We start from the raw sequence: 18,899 nt of genomic DNA on the forward strand, positions 1-18,899 counted from the left end.
ATTGGCTAATGCAGTTATTACTTTAATTACATGAGCATCGAGCATTTTATTTACAACAAAACTAACACGTTGCAGACGGCGGTAGCGTCCAATCCGACGTGTGACGAGCGGAGAGGGTAACGCCAGCACCGCACGCGCTGACGTACCCGTGGCTGTGGGCCTTATTATAAAATAGGCCGTGGCGCTGGGGCTGGGCCGTCGAGCCGAGCCGTTTCAGCCAGGTCTCGGGAGAAGCTCTGCGGCCTCGCTCGACGGCGCGGCTGGGTCACCTCGACACCTCTCCGCGGGGAAGAGGGAGGAGGAGGCAACCAACCGACGCAGGGAGGGCGGGCGCGCGAGCTCTCCGAATCTCAGCCTGTCGTCTCCTTTTCCTGGTAATTTTCGTTCTCTTGTTCGCAAGTTGCTCGGATGGGTTCTCTCCGTCCAGTTAGCCGCGAATCTGTTTGCTGCAAGGTCGATTAGGTTCTTCTTCTCAGCGCGCAGGATCGATTGATCTCGGTTGACGCCATAGAGCTTGGTACCCTGGGTGCGGGGGTGCAGTTTATTTGCCAAAAAGAATTTTGGGGTTCAGTTAAGCTCTTTGCAGATCGATTGTACCCAACTAACCATGTTCCTATTCTGTTCTTTTTTCTCTCCTTTCGTTGCGCTGCATAGTAGATAGGCTGAGGTTGTCTTTCTTGATTTGAATTGTGATGTGTGACCAACAGGGATTAGGGGAGGAATAAAAGGTAGTGCTTCACAATGAAGGCGCTCATTCTTGTTGGGGGCTTCGGAACCCGCCTTCGTCCGTTGACTCTCAGCTTCCCGAAGCCCCTTGTGGATTTTGCAAACAAGCCCATGATTCTGCATCAGGTAAATGCTCGTTAAGCTGATATAATATAAGCACTGTAATTTCTTTCTTTGAGAGCATGTGAGCATGGTAATTTGTGACCGGTATTCCATATAGGTTATTGGCATAAGCTTCTCATTATTTGGTGATCTGTTATCAGTAGCCTTGAGAGCAATACTGGGCTTTTTAAGAGTAGAAGTGGTTATAGTTGCTTTGGTATTTTTGAACCCAAGTGCACATCATTTGAATTATCCATTATCAATAGCATTTGATTGGGCTGTGACTGAAGCTTTTAGCCCTGCAGCTATTACTTTCCTTAGTAGCCACATGTTCGTTTTACAAGATTTATGTGTCCGCTTGGAAAAATCGTTATGTACCACTTCATAATTTCCTCTCTTCTTTATTTCCCTTAAAAAATGGGAAATAATGGCTGTTTCGTCTCTTGGAAGTTTGCTTTACATCCAAGTAAATATGTTAGCACCAACCAAGTGAAATTTTTATGTGAGGAAAGAAACGTGCTTTGGAAGAATTAAAACTTACTAACTCTGTGCAGATCGAAGCTTTGAAAGAAGTCGGGGTGACAGAAGTTGTTTTAGCCATCAACTACCGCCCAGAGGTAATAAGAACAAACCATTCATCATTTCCACCATCTCACTTAGTCATCTGTATTTAACTTCGGCAATCTAATTGGTGTGTTCTATATCTTCCAGGTGATGCTTAACTTCTTGAAGGACTTTGAGGATAAGCTTGGCATCACAATCACATGCTCCCAAGAGACCGAGCCCTTAGGAACTGCTGGCCCTCTTGCTCTAGCAAGGGACAAGCTTGCAGATGGATCTGGTGAGCCATTCTTTGTTCTCAACAGTGATGTCATCAGCGAATACCCATTCGCTGAGCTCATAGAATTTCACAAGAGCCATGGTGGTGAGGCTACAATTATGGTCACTAAGGTAAATCCTTGCTTGCCACTTTCTTGAGGAATCAGCCCGTATATGTGAACTTACTGTTCTTTTAATACAGGTGGATGAACCATCAAAATATGGTGTTGTGGTTATGGAGGAGGCAACTGAAAGGGTGGAAAGATTTGTAGAGAAGCCAAAAATATTTGTGGGCAACAAAATCAATGCTGGGATTTACTTGCTGAACCCATCTGTCCTTGACCGCATTGAACTGAGGCCAACATCAATTGAGAAAGAGGTCTTCCCTCAAATCGCAGCTGATCAACAGCTCTATGCGATGGTCCTTCCAGGTTTTTGGATGGATGTTGGTCAGCCAAGGGACTACATTACTGGCTTGCGTCTTTATCTTGATTCACTTAGGAAGAAATCAGCTGCAAAGCTAGCTACTGGAGCACATGTCATAGGCAACGTGCTGATACATGAGAGTGCTAAGATTGGAGAGGGTTGCCTGATTGGTCCTGATGTAGCTATTGGACCTGGATGTGTCGTGGAGGATGGCGTGAGGCTTTCCCGATGCACTGTAATGCGTGGTGTGCGTATTAAGAAGCACGCTTGCGTCTCAAACAGCATTATCGGGTGGCACTCAACTGTTGGACAATGGGCGCGAATAGAGAATATGACTATCCTAGGGGAGGATGTTCATGTATGTGATGAGGTATACAGCAATGGTGGTGTTGTTCTGCCACATAAAGAGATCAAGTCAAGCATCCTGAAGCCTGAGATCGTCATGTGAGCTCACGAGTTCCAGCTATGGTACATTAAGTGCTTTTACGAATGATGTTATTTTGGTGTCTTCGTCCTACTGCAAACAACTTTATACCTGTTCTTCTTTTAGATTATTGACAATGTGTGTGTACCGTTCACTTCCACTCCTGTTCTTCAATGAGTTTTGGATGCTCTGTGGGGATATTGACCTGTTTGCTGTTCTTGGTCTGCAGAAGTTTAATAAAGAATAAGTTAAAAGATTGTGTTCCTAGATGACTTTGACTGCACTTAATATGAATACTTTGATTGCTAATTCTGTTAAAATGCAATATGCTTCTGCCTTGCACCAAGGGGAACCGAAGAGATTGACGGAGTGATGAAGAACCTGGATAGATGGGAAGTCTGCTGGTGACTGGTGTGCTTAAATATTCTTCAATAGAAATGGATGCAGAAGCCCCAGATTTGTGATGTAACTGAATTTAGTCCATATCAAAGAAACTGTTACGTTGCTACCATGTCCTGTGATTCCTAAGTCTTGTTTATCTCTTTTTCCTTGGAGCTTTTGGATACAGCTCTGCAGGATCAGACTAGTGGTAGTGGCCGGTAGAGAGTCAGGTGATGTTTTGGTCCTTTGGACAACTATTGGTAGGGAACTCTACTGTGCTGGACCTGCAGATGGGAGCTCTGCAGTTGTGATTTGTGCTGGCCTTTCTCTGTACTGGCAATTATTTCTCTAGCTGTCTTCGATCTTGGCTTCATGCCGAAAGAGTGGTTCTGAACTTTCCCTGCAGGCGTCTCAATCATTGAAGCAAATAGTACTGGTGCAATTTTAGCCAACAAAATGAGACACCATGCTTAAGAGTTAAGATCGTGATACCTGTCCTTCCATGAGCCTCTTGTAATTCGAGGGGAATTGTGTACCATATTATTTCCCAGATAGGTTTCGGCATTGTTTATAAACATATAATGTGGCCTAGAGAAATGAATACAGTGGATCAAGTATATTGTGACCAAAAGCAGCAGCATAAATTTGAATCCCTTTTGCTTTTTCTTGTTGGGATCATGCCATGCTATCATGGTGTAATCATGTCATGGTATCTGCGGTAGAAAATTGATAACGTCCATTTCGGTTGCAAATCCTTGTCCTTGGATTTTTGCTTTAGATAAGAGTTTCTGATCTGTGTCCCCATCATATTCAATCATTCAAGGACTTTTGCAAAGCCTGCTAGAAGCAAATTGTGAAAATTATGAGGTCACTCGATGTGTCATTCTCCAGGGCAATATGAGCTAGAAATCAGCATAGGTAATTTGGGATTAAGAGGCTAACCAGCAGCAATATCTATCTTTTTAGGAACCAAGTTGTTTCTTTTTTGTCTAAAATAGCAAAAAAAAAAAAATGTCATATACAAGAATAAAACTTGCTTAGCCAAGCAATTGGACAAATATTTGAGCAAATGGAACAAATATTCCTGCACAGAAGAGCCGATGGAGCTCGACTCCCAGAATCTACAGCCTTTCTATTGTGTCGTCTGCTTAAAAATGAGCTCGTACAAAGAGAGCGCTACAGTCTACAGACAGAGCTAACACAAAGTTATTCACAACGAAGCAAGAAGCCAAAACATTACAAGAGCGGATGTAGCACTAACGCACAAGAAAAAAATGCAAATGCTGTGGCGACTTCAAATCTACCGCAAGGGAGTTGGGGATCCCTTCTGCAGAAGTAAACGTCCCTTTCGAAAAGTACAACTACACCTCCAGCTGAGCAAGCCGCAGCAAATGAAAGAATTGCTGTTAGCTGCATCATGTAGAGCAATCGTTCAGAACTTCTGAAGCAACATTTCAGAAGTTAAAATGTCAGAGGTATAGCATGTTACTGTGTCCAATATCAACATGACTTTGATCCTATTGTTCACACAAATTACTTGCTGTCATCTGTTTTAGTTCAGACTCAAATTAGCACTGATCAGTTGGGTGACACCAAAAATATAAACTGACAGGAACTGCACGTAGTATAGTTGGCTAAGCTCCAAGGGAGGAGCCGGACCCCGCTCCTGCAAAAACCTCTAAAAAGGCTGGATAAAAAGACCTTTTTTTAAAAAAGATATAAACTGAAACTAAGAAAAGAAGCTTCAACGAGAAAAGCAGAAGGCTTTTTTGGGTTGTCGAAGATCCGTCCGATCCATTGCTCGCTATGGCGGCGGGTCTTTGTCACGGCCGGGAACCAGAACCCACCCCCGCAAGCCACTTGGCGCAGGCCGCACCAGCCTGTAGCAACGGCCACCACCACGAACACCCCTGAACGAACGAAAGCGTCGCCGGCGAATATAGCACCGCTCCCTCTTCTCCCCGCCACCACCGCTGGTTTTCCGTGCTGCTTCCCCTCTCCGTTTCTGCGTCCCAGTGAGCGCGTGGGATCTTGATTCGTGGAAGAGGCAGAGATGGCTCGGCACTTCGTGCTCAACACCGGCGCCAAGATCCCCTCGGTGGGGCTCGGCACCTGGCAGTCCGAACCCGGCGGCGTCGGCAACGCCGTCTACGCCGCCGTTAAGGTCCGCCCAGCATCCACTCCACTCCCCCCCCCCCTTCATCGCACGTGTTTCATTCTTCAGATTATTATTTCTTACCTTTCTCCCTTTGTCTGATTTTTTTTTGAAGCAAGCCCTTTGTGTAATCTTGGTTGCTGTTTTTCGAGTGATCTGTTTTTCCCTGAGAGAATCTAGAAATTGTAATTGTTTTCGAATCGCGCAGGCGGGCTACCGACACATCGATTGTGCCAGGGTTTACGGCAACGAAAAGGAGGTAACTAGGTTTCTCTATAGCTTTGAATCACTCCTGTTTTCTAAGCATCACTGCGGCTATATTTCGCGTGATTCTTCCTACCGTTTGTGTGCAAATTGCTATTATTTTCGTGCAAAAAATAATTAGAGAAGACGGGCACATATCACCTAAGTACTGCGATTTGCAATCCATCTCCATTTTATCTCATCATCTGTGCACTATATCGTTATACGAAGATCTTGGTTGTCCATCCATTTCAACATTTATGCAATAAGGACTTTATTCCACCTATTTAAGAAGCAAAGGGCCAACTTTGGACTAATTTGAGGCACAGGGACCAAATGCTCATGCCATTCAACTCACAAACTGCATTTACCACTCCGCTAATACACATGTTGTGTGCAATGTTGTCTCGATTCATTTTGCATATCAATTGGAGTAGGGAAGGCCGGAAAGCCTGACATCCATTTTTGGATTATCCAGATCGGTTTGGCGCTGAAGAAGCTATTTGAAGAGGGTGTAGTGAAGCGTGAAGATCTGTTTATCACCTCTAAGCTATGGTAAGCTCAATTCTCTAGTGATATTCCTGTAGTTATGTCTTTGTAGTTCAAGTTGAGTATATAGATGCCTGTTTGAAGTTTTTAATTCACGTCTAACTGATTTGTGGACGGCTTGTTTTCAGGAATGATCATCATGCTCTAGAAGATGTGCCTGAGGCACTAAATCAAAGTCTGAATGACTTGCAGCTTGAGTACTTGGATCTTTATCTTGTGCGCATCTTCCTATTTAAGAATATATTTCATTACCTGACTAGCTCTATTCTGGTCTCTATATTAATGTCTTCCTTGTAGTACTGAGGCTGCTACTTTTATATATCCGCTTTATCTTTTAATTAAGAGAAGTCTCCTCAGCAAGCAAGGAGCATTGGTCTGGACTACATTATACTTCAAAGTTCCTCATAATTACTAGGAAATTTTTGTTATCCATGTCAGTCTGTTTCGGGGAATTCTATTGTTTATAATGTGGAAACTGGAAACATGGTTTCCTCTACCATCCATTGAATTTGTGGGCTCCTATTCCACGAATTCTGTCATACATCCGTAGTCAACAGTGTAGAATTTTATTCAATTAGCTATATTACATCCATGGATGTTTCTCCATTTTCTTTTGCTATGGATTGACGTGGTGTTCTTGACTTCTGGTGTGAATTTGTTTATTGTTCCAAGGTCACTTACAGTGTTCATTTTTGGCATCTTGAATACATTGCAGAAGAGATTATATATATGTTCAATGATTCTATACTTTTATGTTGTCCAACGACCTTTTTCTCTGGTATCTTTGGATTAGAGATAGATGATTACCTGTTGAAACTGTTTAGCATGGTGTCTACGAATACTTTCAAATAAAATCTCTAATCATATGCGCATTTTATAGATCCATTGGCCATTTAGAGTCAAGAAGGGAACGAACACCAGCCCTGAAAATTTTGTTCCACCTGACATCCCAGCTACCTGGGGAGCAATGGAAAAGTTATATGATGCTGGCAAAGCTCGCGCGATTGGTGTGAGTAACTTCTCATCAAAAAAACTGGGTGACTTGATTGCTGTAGCTCGTGTACCTCCAGCTGTTGATCAGGTGGAATGTCATCCTGGTTGGCAGCAAACTAAGCTTCATAACTTTTGTCAGTCATCTGGTGTTCATCTCACTGTAAGTCTGCATCGGACTTTTATTTTGTTATCACTAAAAGGCCTGGTATGGTTCTGCTAACTTTGTTCTTGCTGTTACAATTCTATATATGTGTTTTGCAGGCTTACTCGCCATTAGGCTCACCTGGCACAACTTGGATGAACAGTAATACCCTTAACGAACCGGTCATCATCTCAATAGCAGAGAAACTTGGGAAAACCACTGCACAAGTGGCCCTGCGCTGGAACATTCAGATGGGTCACAGTGTGCTACCAAAGAGTGTTAATGAAGAAAGGATAAAGCAAAACCTTGATGTTTATGATTGGTCTATTCCAGATGACTTGCTCGCTAAGTTCTCTGTGATTAAGCAGGTAAATATGCATTTATTACTCCTTAGAATACTTTAATGGGGATAAAGTTGCATTGATGTTTGCTGATTATAATTAGACATCTTCATAGGATAAAATGATATGTCAAAATTTCACCATGTGATGCTTTTGTCAAATTTCATATGATTTGACTTTACCCTGACAAACAAATCCATGTGTAAATCTCCTGCAGAGACTTAGTCTGTGCTTGCTTGGAGTGTGCTTATTTGCTAGAATTAAGTAGCATTTGTATGAGGATTTTTTGTTTCTTTCTTTGCATATCTTCACTTCTTAGGGCTTGGTGCACCACTGCCACCGAGTCACAATTCTGTTAGGCGTGCCTGTTCTTTGATCCCTTGACCATGCCTGTGCAGAGAAATTCATGTGCGACAGCAAACAGCAACAATATTTTCTTAAAAGGATGTTACTATACATTCTAGTCAAATGACATTTGCTAAAAAAGATGTTCGACCCTAGGACCATGGCCGCCCTGACATTTGATATATCATATATGATGCCGTAAAGTACAAGCCCCCCTGAGGATAAACATTGCGTCACAGCTTGTAACTCTATTAATTCTCACCGTTCTGCAGCTTGCTGCCAATTCTTTCTGTAAACGCTGCAGCATGACATACTTCTGGTTCATGATTAATTATAAGTTGGGGACCCCCTCCCCCTTGAGATTTTTTAAATGAAGATGTGCAGGTTCAAGATTAATCGTTGTAAGATTTGAACAGTCCATGTTTATTCAGTTTTTTTAGTATTGTGATGCTTACCTGACATAAAAAATAGTTGTTGATTTTCAACTTTGTGTTATTAGATCCTGTGACACCTTATGACGTCTTTCTCAATGAGAGGGCAAATGTGACCGATTGTAAGGTAGTTTTCGTGGAAACGAAGGATCTTACTCCAGTAGTGCTGTCTGCCTTTCAAAATGATTATCCATTTAATGAAATGTTTGGTCCTATACCGGAAACAGAGTCCTCATAAAAGAAAATGGTTACTTTCCATGGGTTTAGGTATAATGACCAGTTTCTGCTTATCGGTAGGTGTGCTACCTGACATAACCGAAATACTATATTGAAAAATGAAGATAAACCAAATACTATTATAGGATTGATTGGATTAAGTAGATAGGAATGATCGGATTGAATTGAACTATGAAACATAATAGTTGATTGAATAGAATGTTGGTCTCACAAGTCGGTGTGTTGTGCATATCCATCCTTGGAAGAACTAGCTCCGTCCCTGTCTTTGTCGGAACTTGAATCGAGGTAGGCAAAAGTATCTTTTTTTTGTGAGGAAGGCAAAATAATCCTTGTGACACCTAACCACATGTCCCCATAGTCTAGATAACTGCTGTTTTATTCACTGTCAGTGGCAGTACTAGGGACCTTGGGTAGAACCATGTCAGCACCTTCCGTCACTTTTTTTGAGAGCAACACCGTCACTGTTCAACGATCATTTTTGCGTGCTGCATGACCTTGTCAGGGCAGTGTTGTGTGCCTCTTAGTGATATTATTCGCTATATGCAGTGTCACATTCTCTTGACCCCTTATTAACAACTCTTTTTGTGAAGAGTATTAGTAACGGCGTTGCTATTCATATACCGTCACTCCTCGAATGTTTCATTTAACGTGATGGTTGTTGCATAGCAGAATTTCTAGATTTGTTTCGAATCTATCTAGTTCGTCATTTTTACGTGCCCCCTTTGCCTTAATTTTTTTGCGATCAACTTTTTAGAGCACGCTGCTCATTTATTTTGTGACCTGCAGGTTAGGCTGCTCAGAGGCAACTTCGCCGTTAATCCACAGAGCGTTTACAAGACCCATGAGGAGCTCTGGGACGGTGAAATTTAGGGACGATGCCTCGGTTCGCCCTGAGCAGGAAGCCAGCATACATTAGGGCCCGTCACTTCTTTTTTATATCACCAACCTTGCTCTTAAGAAATGCATGGGTCAGTGCTCGAAAACTCTTTCGTTTTATCCTGTATCACGAACTACTTCATCGGTTCATGTCAATGCTGTGTAGGCTGCTAGTGTCACTTTGGATCATGGTTTGCTGCTTACTGTGACCTGAGCAGTTACCTTCTGGCATCATTTATCCTGTGCTACTGTAGTTTGTATCCACCCCGGGGAATTGGCATCGTTTATCTTGCGCTATTTTCTTATTGTCCATTTATGGTTCTCTGTGAATTTGTTAACATTCTAACAATATTGTGCGCAGCCTGTAGTGTTCAACCATGCTGGTGTGTAATCCTGCCCCGGCAGCGGTGCGATGAGCAGATGACTCTGCTCTGATACTGACGCTTAGGCGGATGGGCGAGATAGGCTGACAGCTGACTTTTCTTTTTCTTTTTTTTATTCTTGAGGATTAGCTAGGCTGACTTGAGAACGTCTTGCAACTTTACAGTATAAGCCCACACCACAGGTTGGCGAGGTCCACATCTGAGTTCGTAGGTTACAATGGCATGCCGACGCCGGGGACCACACGGATCTGCCTCGAGGGAGGCGGATCGGGCCGCCGGCGACCTTGGCGTCGTTCGTCTCCGGGAAGACGAGCGCTGGCCGAGCCGCCGCGGTACCCACCTCCACGCTGCCGGCGAGGGCCGCCCTGTACCGGCGTCACCGGTGGATTCGGTGAGAGGAGAGAGCGCGCTTGTGCGAGCCACCACGTGTACCGAGCGCATCTCAATGCTGGCCATGCAACCACGGCGTCCAGATTCAGGGTCCAAGAGATACCAGGAAGATATAATTCCTTTTGGGTCAGGGGCCACCGGCTCCTCTGACTTTACGGAGTGAAGTCAATTTGGGAGAAACGTACACTAGTGCCGGTGGTCAATTTGGTTCTTGTTTTTCTGCGAACTGTGAATTAAATAAAGCCTGTGGCATCATTTATCCTGTGATACTTGTTTGTTTCTGCCCCTCCCGGCATCATTTATCTTGCACTACTTGCTTGTTCTTGTCCGTGCAACTGCTAAACTCGCCAACAAAATTGAACGAACGATCATGCGATCGGTGTTCTTTCCTTTGGCAAGATTTGCAGAACGGAACTATCGTGTACAAGTTCAGCGGAGCAAACGATTCCGATCGCTTTTATCTAGCGAAGCACTGATAAAACCCAGAGTGGTGTGTGCACGTTGGCGAAAACTGACATGCGGCTCCCGCAGGTCAGCATCTCGCTCGTTCTCCTTGGGTCTCGCGCTCGGCAGACCAGGATACGTCGGACTCTGGTCGTTTCGGTTACGTGTTCTCCGTAGATTGCTTCGTTCAGTTTTCAACCCACATGTCTTGGAGTCTTCACCTCTTGTCAAGCGTGGGTGTATGTACTCTCACCTCTCATATACCATTTTTACACGTTTGTTATACTTCTTTATCACTTTAAATATACTTCATTAGTAATTATAAGATACTACAATACAAATCCCACAAAAGTTTTTATGAAATTTCATAATTTTTTATCATAATTTGCGTATATACTTCTTTTATGTATAAAAAAGAGTATATAGCAAAAATGAAAGGCTAACATTGAATTTTTTTTTCATACAACTCATATTAGAGTATCTTAGAATTAGTATTAGAGTATACTAAAAATGATAAAAGAGTATAAAGTGTTTGTTTAGGTGGTATATTGCGTGTGGGAGTATATACTCGTAGGAGTATAGAATAGGTGTCCTATTATATATATATATATATATATATATATACGGTGGGTCTATTCTGCGTCTAGGCGTAATAGTGAACTACGTTGCGTCCCTCTCAGTTGCTGTAGTCATCTTCGCACCACCCTAGTTACGACTAAGAAACTAGTCAGTTACGACGGCACATATAGGTGAGTTACGATCACATGATAAAAAGTGTATAATTACGAGAAGCATCGTAGTTTACTGCTGCGTCACCCCTAGTTACGACTAGGAAAATAGTCAGTTACGATAGCACATATAATTGAATTACGATCACATGACAAAAAAGTCAGTTACAATAGCAACTATACTGCTTTTTGGATTGTAACTGGGATATGTACAGAGGTGACCCAGTTCCACCACAGTTACGACTAAGAAAATAGTCAGTTGGGATCACATGACAAAAAAAAGTCAATTATGATAGCAACTATACTGCTTTTTGGATCGTAACTGGGGGTGTGAGCAGAGGTGACCCAGTTGCGATCACATGACAAAAAAATGCATAATTACAACTAGATAAGGTACCCAGTTACGACCATATATGTTTGTAATAACTGACTTATCTTGTGAGTCGCAACTATATTATTTTTTGATCGTAACTATGAGGTGGTGCAACAGTAAACTGTAGTGCGCTTAGGCACATAACACACACACACACACATTGCCCTAAGAATAGTTATTTAGCGCCTTGGCCTTCCCGCGTCCTGATCGTAGCAGGGCTCCGACGATCACCCCGCAACCGTAAAATTGTCGTCCGCAACTATAAAACACAGTGTTGGTCCAGATTCATAACTGTATTGAGTTCTAGCGAGTACACCGTAACTGTAAAATTGTTGTCTGCAATTGTAAAATTGTAAGAATAATACGGTTGCAGATCCGTCATAACGTAGTGCATTGCAGGGTGGATAAAGAAAGGGCGCCATTCACGGAGTAACGAGTCTTTGGTACGGAAAGGGGTTACAGAAAGAGGAAGGCCTCAGAAAAAACCAACAAAATCAAAGGGAATACATAGAGAAGATGGTAATAGAATTAGGGTTGGAGCGAATTCCAAGTTGTGGACATGGGCCGTCACCATGAAAACAACATGTTGTGAAAGCAGCGAGGGAGAGAGGCGATTTCTATGCAAAGTACTATACCGACATGCCCATCTCCAGCTCACGCTATGTTGCTACAGTTTGTACGAGCAGAGCATTCCGCTCGTACCACGTCTGCATCACAACCATCTCCGGAGAGGAGGTTCCACCAGACAGCTGCATGCGAGGGTGGTGTATTGACTCCACTCTCATTATCTGCGCATGGATCGGATACAAGAGCACCTCCATCAATACTGATGGCAGAGGAGATGGCAACGCATGAGGAGGGACTGACTTTTGCACATGTAAGTTCATTGGAATTACTGTAGTGTATTTTATGACTACAATATGAGGGTGAAACGTTGTAAGGATATGTGACTGCAAGCATGGAGATCTACATGTTAGTATAGTGAATTTTAGGATGTACGGTTGAGAAGTGTTTTGTGTTTGTAATACCTAGTTTTAGCATTTGTTATGTACCATCACATAATTATAGATAGTATTTTTTTAGTTCTCTGTTAACTAAGATTTTTCCTATGTCTATCATATTTTGATCGAAAAATCTTATCCCCGCAACCATATAATCTTCTTACTTTGACGGTCACGTACCCACGACAGTAAAACAACACTAAAAACGTTAAAAAACCATATTAGTTTTTTATGTATATTACTGTTGCGATATATCGTTGTACTTTTGTATACATAACCACAAAATTAAAGATTCCATTAATTACTAGTTGATAAATATCGATGTACGGTTAAACTAGATGGAATATATTGATATAAGTACCTTTTTTTCCTGTTTGATAATGAAGGGAGACAATGTGGATGAGTCCATCATACCAAAGGTGGGCATGTTCTTTCCGGCGGAAGAGGAGGCATATGAGTTCTACAAACAGTATGCTAAGGAGTCTAGGTTTGGAATAAGGTGGGATAGGACCAAGAAAACAATTAGAAAAATATCATGCTCAGGAAGTGGGCATACTTGAAGCTAGGGGAAACAAGGAAGCAGAACAAGTTCTCTAAAAAGGCAGGGTGCAAAGCATACATGAGACTGAAGGATGTAGAGAATAAGGGTGGGGAGTATGATGGCAAGGTAATAGTGGAAAATATAATGCTATTACACAACCATCCGCTAGCGAAGAAAACAACAATAGCAAACCAGATGGAGTGTCACAAGCATAAGGATGAGATGGTGATGGAGCTTTGTCAAAGATTAGATCCTGACAATATGTCCGTAAATTGACTGGGTACCTTCGAGTGTATGGATTAATACAAGTTCAAGCCTCCGATTGAAGTAATACCCTACATCTCGTGGGGGTGTTGCTGTTGTATATTGATGATCTCGAGTACAAGCGATGTGGCTAAGACTATTACAAAGAGTAGATCGGATCTAATCTAACCTAGGGCTAAAGTTGCTGAGTATCTCCTCTGCTAGGGTCTTGATGCTTGCTTCTCTCGTCCTCGTCCCCCTAGTCTTTTCACCTTATACAGGGATGAGGTACCGACTCATATCCAGTTATAGTCAATAAGGAGTTATCTTCATTGATGTTCAAGTAGATAGATCTGTTTTGGATGCTGATCATTCTGAGTTGGGTAACTAGTCTAGATCTTCCTAGTATGTACTTCCTGAGGTTGGCCTCAATGCCGCGACTTGACACCAGGAAGCCGAGAAGCTTGCCGGACGGCACACTAAACGTGCATTTTTAGGGTTGAGCATCACGCAATACTTCATGAGGTTGTTGAATATATCCTTGAGATCGTTAACCAATGCATTTTCGGTTTTTGATTTGACTACAACATCATCGACGTATGCTTCTACATTGCATCTGATTTGGGGTTGTAGACGGTTTTGAATACACCTTTAATTCGTAGCACCAGCGTTTTTTAAACCGAAAGGTATCTTTACATAGTAAAATACACCAAATGGAGTAGTAAAAGCCGTTTTCTCCTCATCCTCTAATCCTATACTAATTTGGTGATACTCTGAATAGGCATATAGAAAACATAGAAATATACAGCTTGCCGTAGAGTCGACGATCTAGTCGATGCGCGGGAGAGGAAATGGATCCTTGGGACAAGACTTGTTGAGGTTGGTGAAGTCGACGCACATTCTCCATCTACCATTAGATTTCTTGATGAGGATGGGATTTGCGAGCCATGTAGGATGACGCACTTCTCGAATGAAGCCATCCTTTAGGAGCTTATCGACCTCCTCTGGATGGCTTGCTTCCTATCTTTCGTAAATCTTCGCTGCTTCTGCACCACAGGTTTGGCGTCGGGTTTAACAGCTGATCGATGCTCGATCACCTCCCTGGGGACCCCAGTCATATCAGACATTTGCCATGCGAACACGTCTTGATTTGCCTAGAGGAAAGTGATGAGCTCAAGTTCCTATTTGGGATCAAGATTGGCCCCAACCTCAACCGTCTTGGATGGTTCAGATGGGTTGAGGGGCACTGCCTTGATGCAACCATCAATCTTTTTGTTGTTGGCGCCGTCATTGGTCTTGCCCTTGGCGGCGTCGTTAGATTTAGAAGTACCAGTAAGACTCACGAGCTTGGAATCTTTGGCCTCAACGACACCTTGGTGCCTTTGACGCTTAGAATTTACGTACTTAGGAGTGGTGGCCGTTCGACTGAAGTGTTCAACCATATACAGACTTTGCTTGTCGTATTTGACTACTGCGCTGATCTCCTTTAACTATAATGGCCCCATTGGGTCACATGATCTTGAGTGTTTGGTAGGCATAGTGAACCACCGTCATGAACTTGCTCAATATTGGATGACCTAGGATCACATTGTACGCCGTCTCAAAGTCCATGACATCGAATGTCAGCTTTTCTGTACGGAAATTGTCGAGCGTACCTAATGTGACCGGCAACTCGATCTGGCCGAGAGACATGGTCGATGAGTTGGGAGTTATGCCATGGAAAGGCTCGACTCCTGTCCTAAGCTCTGATATCTGAATTCCTATCTTGTCCAAGGTTTTAGAGAAGATGAGGTTGAGTGAACTACCATCATCGATCAGAGTTCTGGAAACTTTGATATTGAGTATGGTCGGCTGAACCAAAATCGGGTATCAACCAGGATGTGGTACCACGGTCGGATAGTTGGTTTGATCAAAGGTGATCGACTGTTTCGACCACTTGAGATACCGAGTGGACCTAGTTAGGGCCAGGTTGACTTCTTGTTCGACCGCCTTGTATTACCTTTTGGACTCATACGTGGCGGATCATTCGAAGATGTGCACCAAGCTGTGGTCAGCCTCGTGGAACTAGGGCTCGTCACCCTCAACGTTTGGGTTAGCCTGCTTATTGCCACGCTCAGTATTTGCCTTGATCTTTTCATAAAGTTTCTTCTTGAACACATAGCACTCGTCGAAATCATGCTGGTTGCTCCGATGAATGGGACACCACTCTCCGCCACCTTGACTGAGGCCTTTGTTGTCGTAAATGTAGTGCGATTTGCTCCTGTCGACCGCGGCTATAGTCGTATCGGGACCCTTGCATTTGTCACCAGGTTTGTTCTTCTTTCCTCCGCTCTTCGAGGACTCGGGTTTGTCCTTGCCAGATTGAAGATTTTTAGCACGCACCTGAGCTTCTGCTTATTTTGCGCACTTGTCGGCCAACTCAAAAAGCTCTTTGACCGTTTGGATCTTTTGAGTAGCCATCTTTCCACGCAGTTTCGTATCCTGAACACCTCGTTTGAAGGTGATGATTACCGACTCATCGGAGATGTTCGGGATCGTGTTACGCTTGTCGATGAACCGGCAGATGAAATCTCAAAGGGATTCATCATCGCCTTGGTGCAGCTGGTGGAGGTCGTTCTCCATTCCTAGACGCTCGAATGTGCCTTAGAAATTGGCTATGAACTGAGCCTTAAGTTCTGCCCATGAATGAATCGAGTTGGGCGGTAAGTTTAGCAACCAGAACCTTGCGGTTCCATCAAGGGCGGTTAACAGGTAGTTGGCCATTACTCGGTTATCACCACCGACTGCTCGAATGATAGTGGTGTAGATCTGCAACCACTCATTAGGATTGATCTTCCCGTTGTACTTCTGGATCCGACCCGCTTTGAACTTCTCGGGCCACTGAATTGACCGAAGTTCGCGTACGAAAACCTCGCAGCCCCCGTCGAACTCTTCAGGAGGAGGTGGTGGGGGACTGTCACGCCTGTCTCTTTGAGCAGGGGAGTCATGTCGAGCATCTCGTCCTGTAGATCTGCGGTCATAGTAGCGGCGATCGTCTTCATGGCGTTTCTCACGATGGTTTTCGATCGCTATACGTAGATCATGCCGGTTGTGATTTATACGGTTCCTCAGGTCTTTCTGATTTTGCGCTTATGGATATGGCAGCTACAGTTTATCCCACAGTGTCGTGTTCGTGCTCGACCACCTAAGCTTCTCGTTTGAGATTTCTCTACTCGAGAGCGTTGCCGCTCGTGGCTCCTCGAGCGGGGACAATACCAACTGGGGGGTCTGGAGTTGCGGGGATTATTTGCTCGAGCAACTTGAATCTGAGTTGCATCGAGTAAAATCTTCGCTTGATTGATTATAGGAGTTAGTGGATTAGTAGGATCTAATTCTTGACAACTTTGTTCAGCTTGATATGCCCAAGACCTGGCAAGAATGGAGCGGCTGTATGATTCTGGCTAAGCTCGCGCGATCGGTATGAGCAATTTTTCGACCAAGAAGTTGGCCGATTTGCTTGCTGTAGCCCGTGTTCCTCCAGCTGTTGATTAGGTGGAGTGCCACCCTGGTTGGCAACAGGCGAAACTCAGGGCGTTTTGCCACTCCAATGGAGTTCATCTCTCTGCAAGTGTCTCTTTTTAAAAAAGAAGGATCTCTCTGTAAGGCGACGTGGTTTCAAGCTTACTTGGCATGTAACATTGTGGAACATTGCGCTGATGTTCATTCTGTAGGCGTATGCACCACTGGGCAGGATGAAAGTTGTCGCGAATAACCCGGTGGTGACATCAATAGCCGAGAGCTCGGGAAAAACTCCGGCGCAGCTTGCTCTTCGTTGGGGGATTCAACAGGGTCAGAGCGTGCTTCCTAAAAGTATCAATGAGTCAAGGTTGAAGGAGAATATTAATCTGTTTGGTTGGTATATTCCTGAAGAACTGTGTGCCAGGTTTTCTGAAATTGAACAGGTACAAATCCCTTTTTTCAGTTATTTGTCTGAGGCGCAGAAAATGTCTTCTTTTGTTGGTTTTTTGTTTGTTTGTACAATCTAGATGCATGCAAGTCAACGTATATAAATTTCATAACATAGAAGTACTTTAAGTATCCTTAGTCCTCTGGTATAATGCTATTACACATATAACTGTTTTGCTTACAGATTTTGTACGAGGACTGACTGAATTAACTGGCACTGAAATATGGGTTTGTTCATGGTGAACAGGTTAAGCAAATCAGAAAAGATTCATTTGTGCACACTAAGAGTGTTTACAAAACAATCAAGGAGCTCTGGGGCGGTGAGATCTAAAAGAAAACATCGCCGATACAAAATTGGATCCATCACCAGATTTGAAAATTATGCCACAAAATGGGCACACCTTTGTTTCTGAAGAAAATAAATAGGCACCATGTTGTCGTTATGAAGTAGTAGTGCTAGCAACGAGCATGGTGTGCATTTTGTTGCAATTTTCGGCAGGACTAGGTGACGTGAGCATTGTTGCATGGTGTGCATGAAGATCCTAGCAACGAGGCCAGGAATAAAGCATAGAACAAATTTACAGCAATATTCTCATTTTTGCTGCAGAAAAGGTTGAGCTGACAAGCTTTGAGCATAGTTTTTAGATAACGTAGTCATATGTTTGGCCTGGCCTCTGTATTCAAGAGATACACATAACCAAGCGTTTATTACATTGTTTCAGCAAATAGCTGATGATCACGAAGCTTTGAGCCTAGTATATATACGCGGAATGCATTTCTCACCCTGGAGTGAGGCCACCACGACGCCTCGTTGACCACACGATGCCGGCGGCCAGCAGCTCAGCAGGCACAGGCAACCTCCGGGATGGGTTCCTGGGACCAAGATGAGTAATGCTACACCTACAAACAGCAACTGAAGAGTTCAGAGTGAACCAAATCATGAGAAAGTGTATCGTCCAGACTCTGCAGTGACGAAACGTACGTAGCAGGCGCGTCAAAAACAACACGGGTGTCTGCCCTCTTTTCAGGCTCTTTTTTAGAAAACAGTAGGAGATCTCTTGATTTTATTAGAGAAGAAATAAAAAAGATTGAAAAATGGTTTTATGATACAACACACCCCTTTAAGTGCTTCTTGCTACAATTAACCTAGATAGATCTATCAAAACCACACCATATTACAATCACGGAAGGCATAGGAGGGGGCAACACAAAAAACGCTAGCGCAAGGAGATGGTCATGGCCTGCTTTTCAGGTTCACTCAACGATATATAGTTGACCCGATCGGTTCTCCCAAACTTCCTTCCAAAGTAAGGTTTTATTTTTTACAACAGGTTGATCGCTCCATGTTAGGGCTCCTAATTTTATCTTGATTGATGTTATCTCCATGATTAGTGGATTGCAACGTGTTTTGGCGAGGGTGCTTGCAGATGTGTCAATTTGTCATTTTCTCCGTATTTTATAAAATCCATTGAATTGTGATATTATGAAAGATTTTTTTCAAAATAAATATACACATATGATTTTAAGATTTTCAAATTAAAAAATTTAAAAGTTATTATTAATCAAAGTTTGATCGAATCTTTTCTAAAACAACATATATTTATAACTGAAAGCAGTACCATATACATTAGAGTTGTTGTAAATATGCCCGTGGTTGGTTG

At 43.2% G+C, this 18,899-nt stretch overlaps 2 protein-coding genes and 1 pseudogene across 2 annotated transcripts; all 3 read left to right on the plus strand.

The window, feature by feature from the left end:
• Positions 1-206: 206 nt before the first annotated feature.
• LOC133909145 (probable mannose-1-phosphate guanylyltransferase 3) lies at positions 207-2,764 on the plus strand. The gene is made up of 5 exons (XM_062351448.1): positions 207-374; positions 708-852; positions 1,383-1,445; positions 1,540-1,779; positions 1,850-2,764. Exons 2-5 carry the CDS (start codon positions 742-744, stop codon positions 2,519-2,521), a joined length of 1,086 nt encoding a protein of 361 aa, XP_062207432.1. The 5' UTR covers positions 207-374; positions 708-741; the 3' UTR covers positions 2,522-2,764.
• A 1,847-nt stretch (positions 2,765-4,611) lies between these two features.
• On the plus strand, positions 4,612-9,550 carry LOC133909146 (aldo-keto reductase family 4 member C10-like). The gene is made up of 7 exons (XM_062351449.1): positions 4,612-5,042; positions 5,242-5,292; positions 5,755-5,831; positions 5,954-6,041; positions 6,706-6,978; positions 7,080-7,328; positions 9,101-9,550. The coding sequence occupies exons 1-7, from the start codon at positions 4,932-4,934 to the stop codon at positions 9,182-9,184; spliced, it is 933 nt and encodes a 310-aa protein (XP_062207433.1). The 5' UTR covers positions 4,612-4,931; the 3' UTR covers positions 9,185-9,550.
• Positions 9,551-16,278: 6,728 nt separating this feature from the next.
• LOC133907994 (aldo-keto reductase family 4 member C10-like) lies at positions 16,279-17,569 on the plus strand (annotated as a pseudogene).
• The last annotated feature ends 1,330 nt before the right edge of the window (positions 17,570-18,899 follow it).

The sequence above is a fragment of the Phragmites australis genome, chromosome 2 (assembly GCF_958298935.1).
Source record: "Phragmites australis chromosome 2, lpPhrAust1.1, whole genome shotgun sequence".
In the NCBI taxonomy this organism is placed as follows: Eukaryota; Viridiplantae; Streptophyta; class Magnoliopsida; order Poales; family Poaceae; genus Phragmites; species Phragmites australis.

Excerpts from the sequence above, each read along its gene's own strand:
- LOC133909145 (XM_062351448.1), top strand. The coding sequence starts at position 742 with ATGAAGGCGCTCATTCTTGTTGGGGGCTTCGGAACCCGCCTTCGTCCG. Across the intron at positions 853-1,382 it reads AGCCCATGATTCTGCATCAG|ATCGAAGCTTTGAAAGAAGT; the intron begins GTAAATGCTCGT and ends AACTCTGTGCAG. Across the intron at positions 1,780-1,849 it reads CTACAATTATGGTCACTAAG|GTGGATGAACCATCAAAATA; the intron begins GTAAATCCTTGC and ends CTTTTAATACAG.
- LOC133909146 (XM_062351449.1), top strand. The coding sequence starts at position 4,932 with ATGGCTCGGCACTTCGTGCTCAACACCGGCGCCAAGATCCCCTCGGTG. Across the intron at positions 6,042-6,705 it reads AGTACTTGGATCTTTATCTT|ATCCATTGGCCATTTAGAGT; the intron begins GTGCGCATCTTC and ends CGCATTTTATAG. Across the intron at positions 7,329-9,100 it reads AGTTCTCTGTGATTAAGCAG|GTTAGGCTGCTCAGAGGCAA; the intron begins GTAAATATGCAT and ends TGTGACCTGCAG.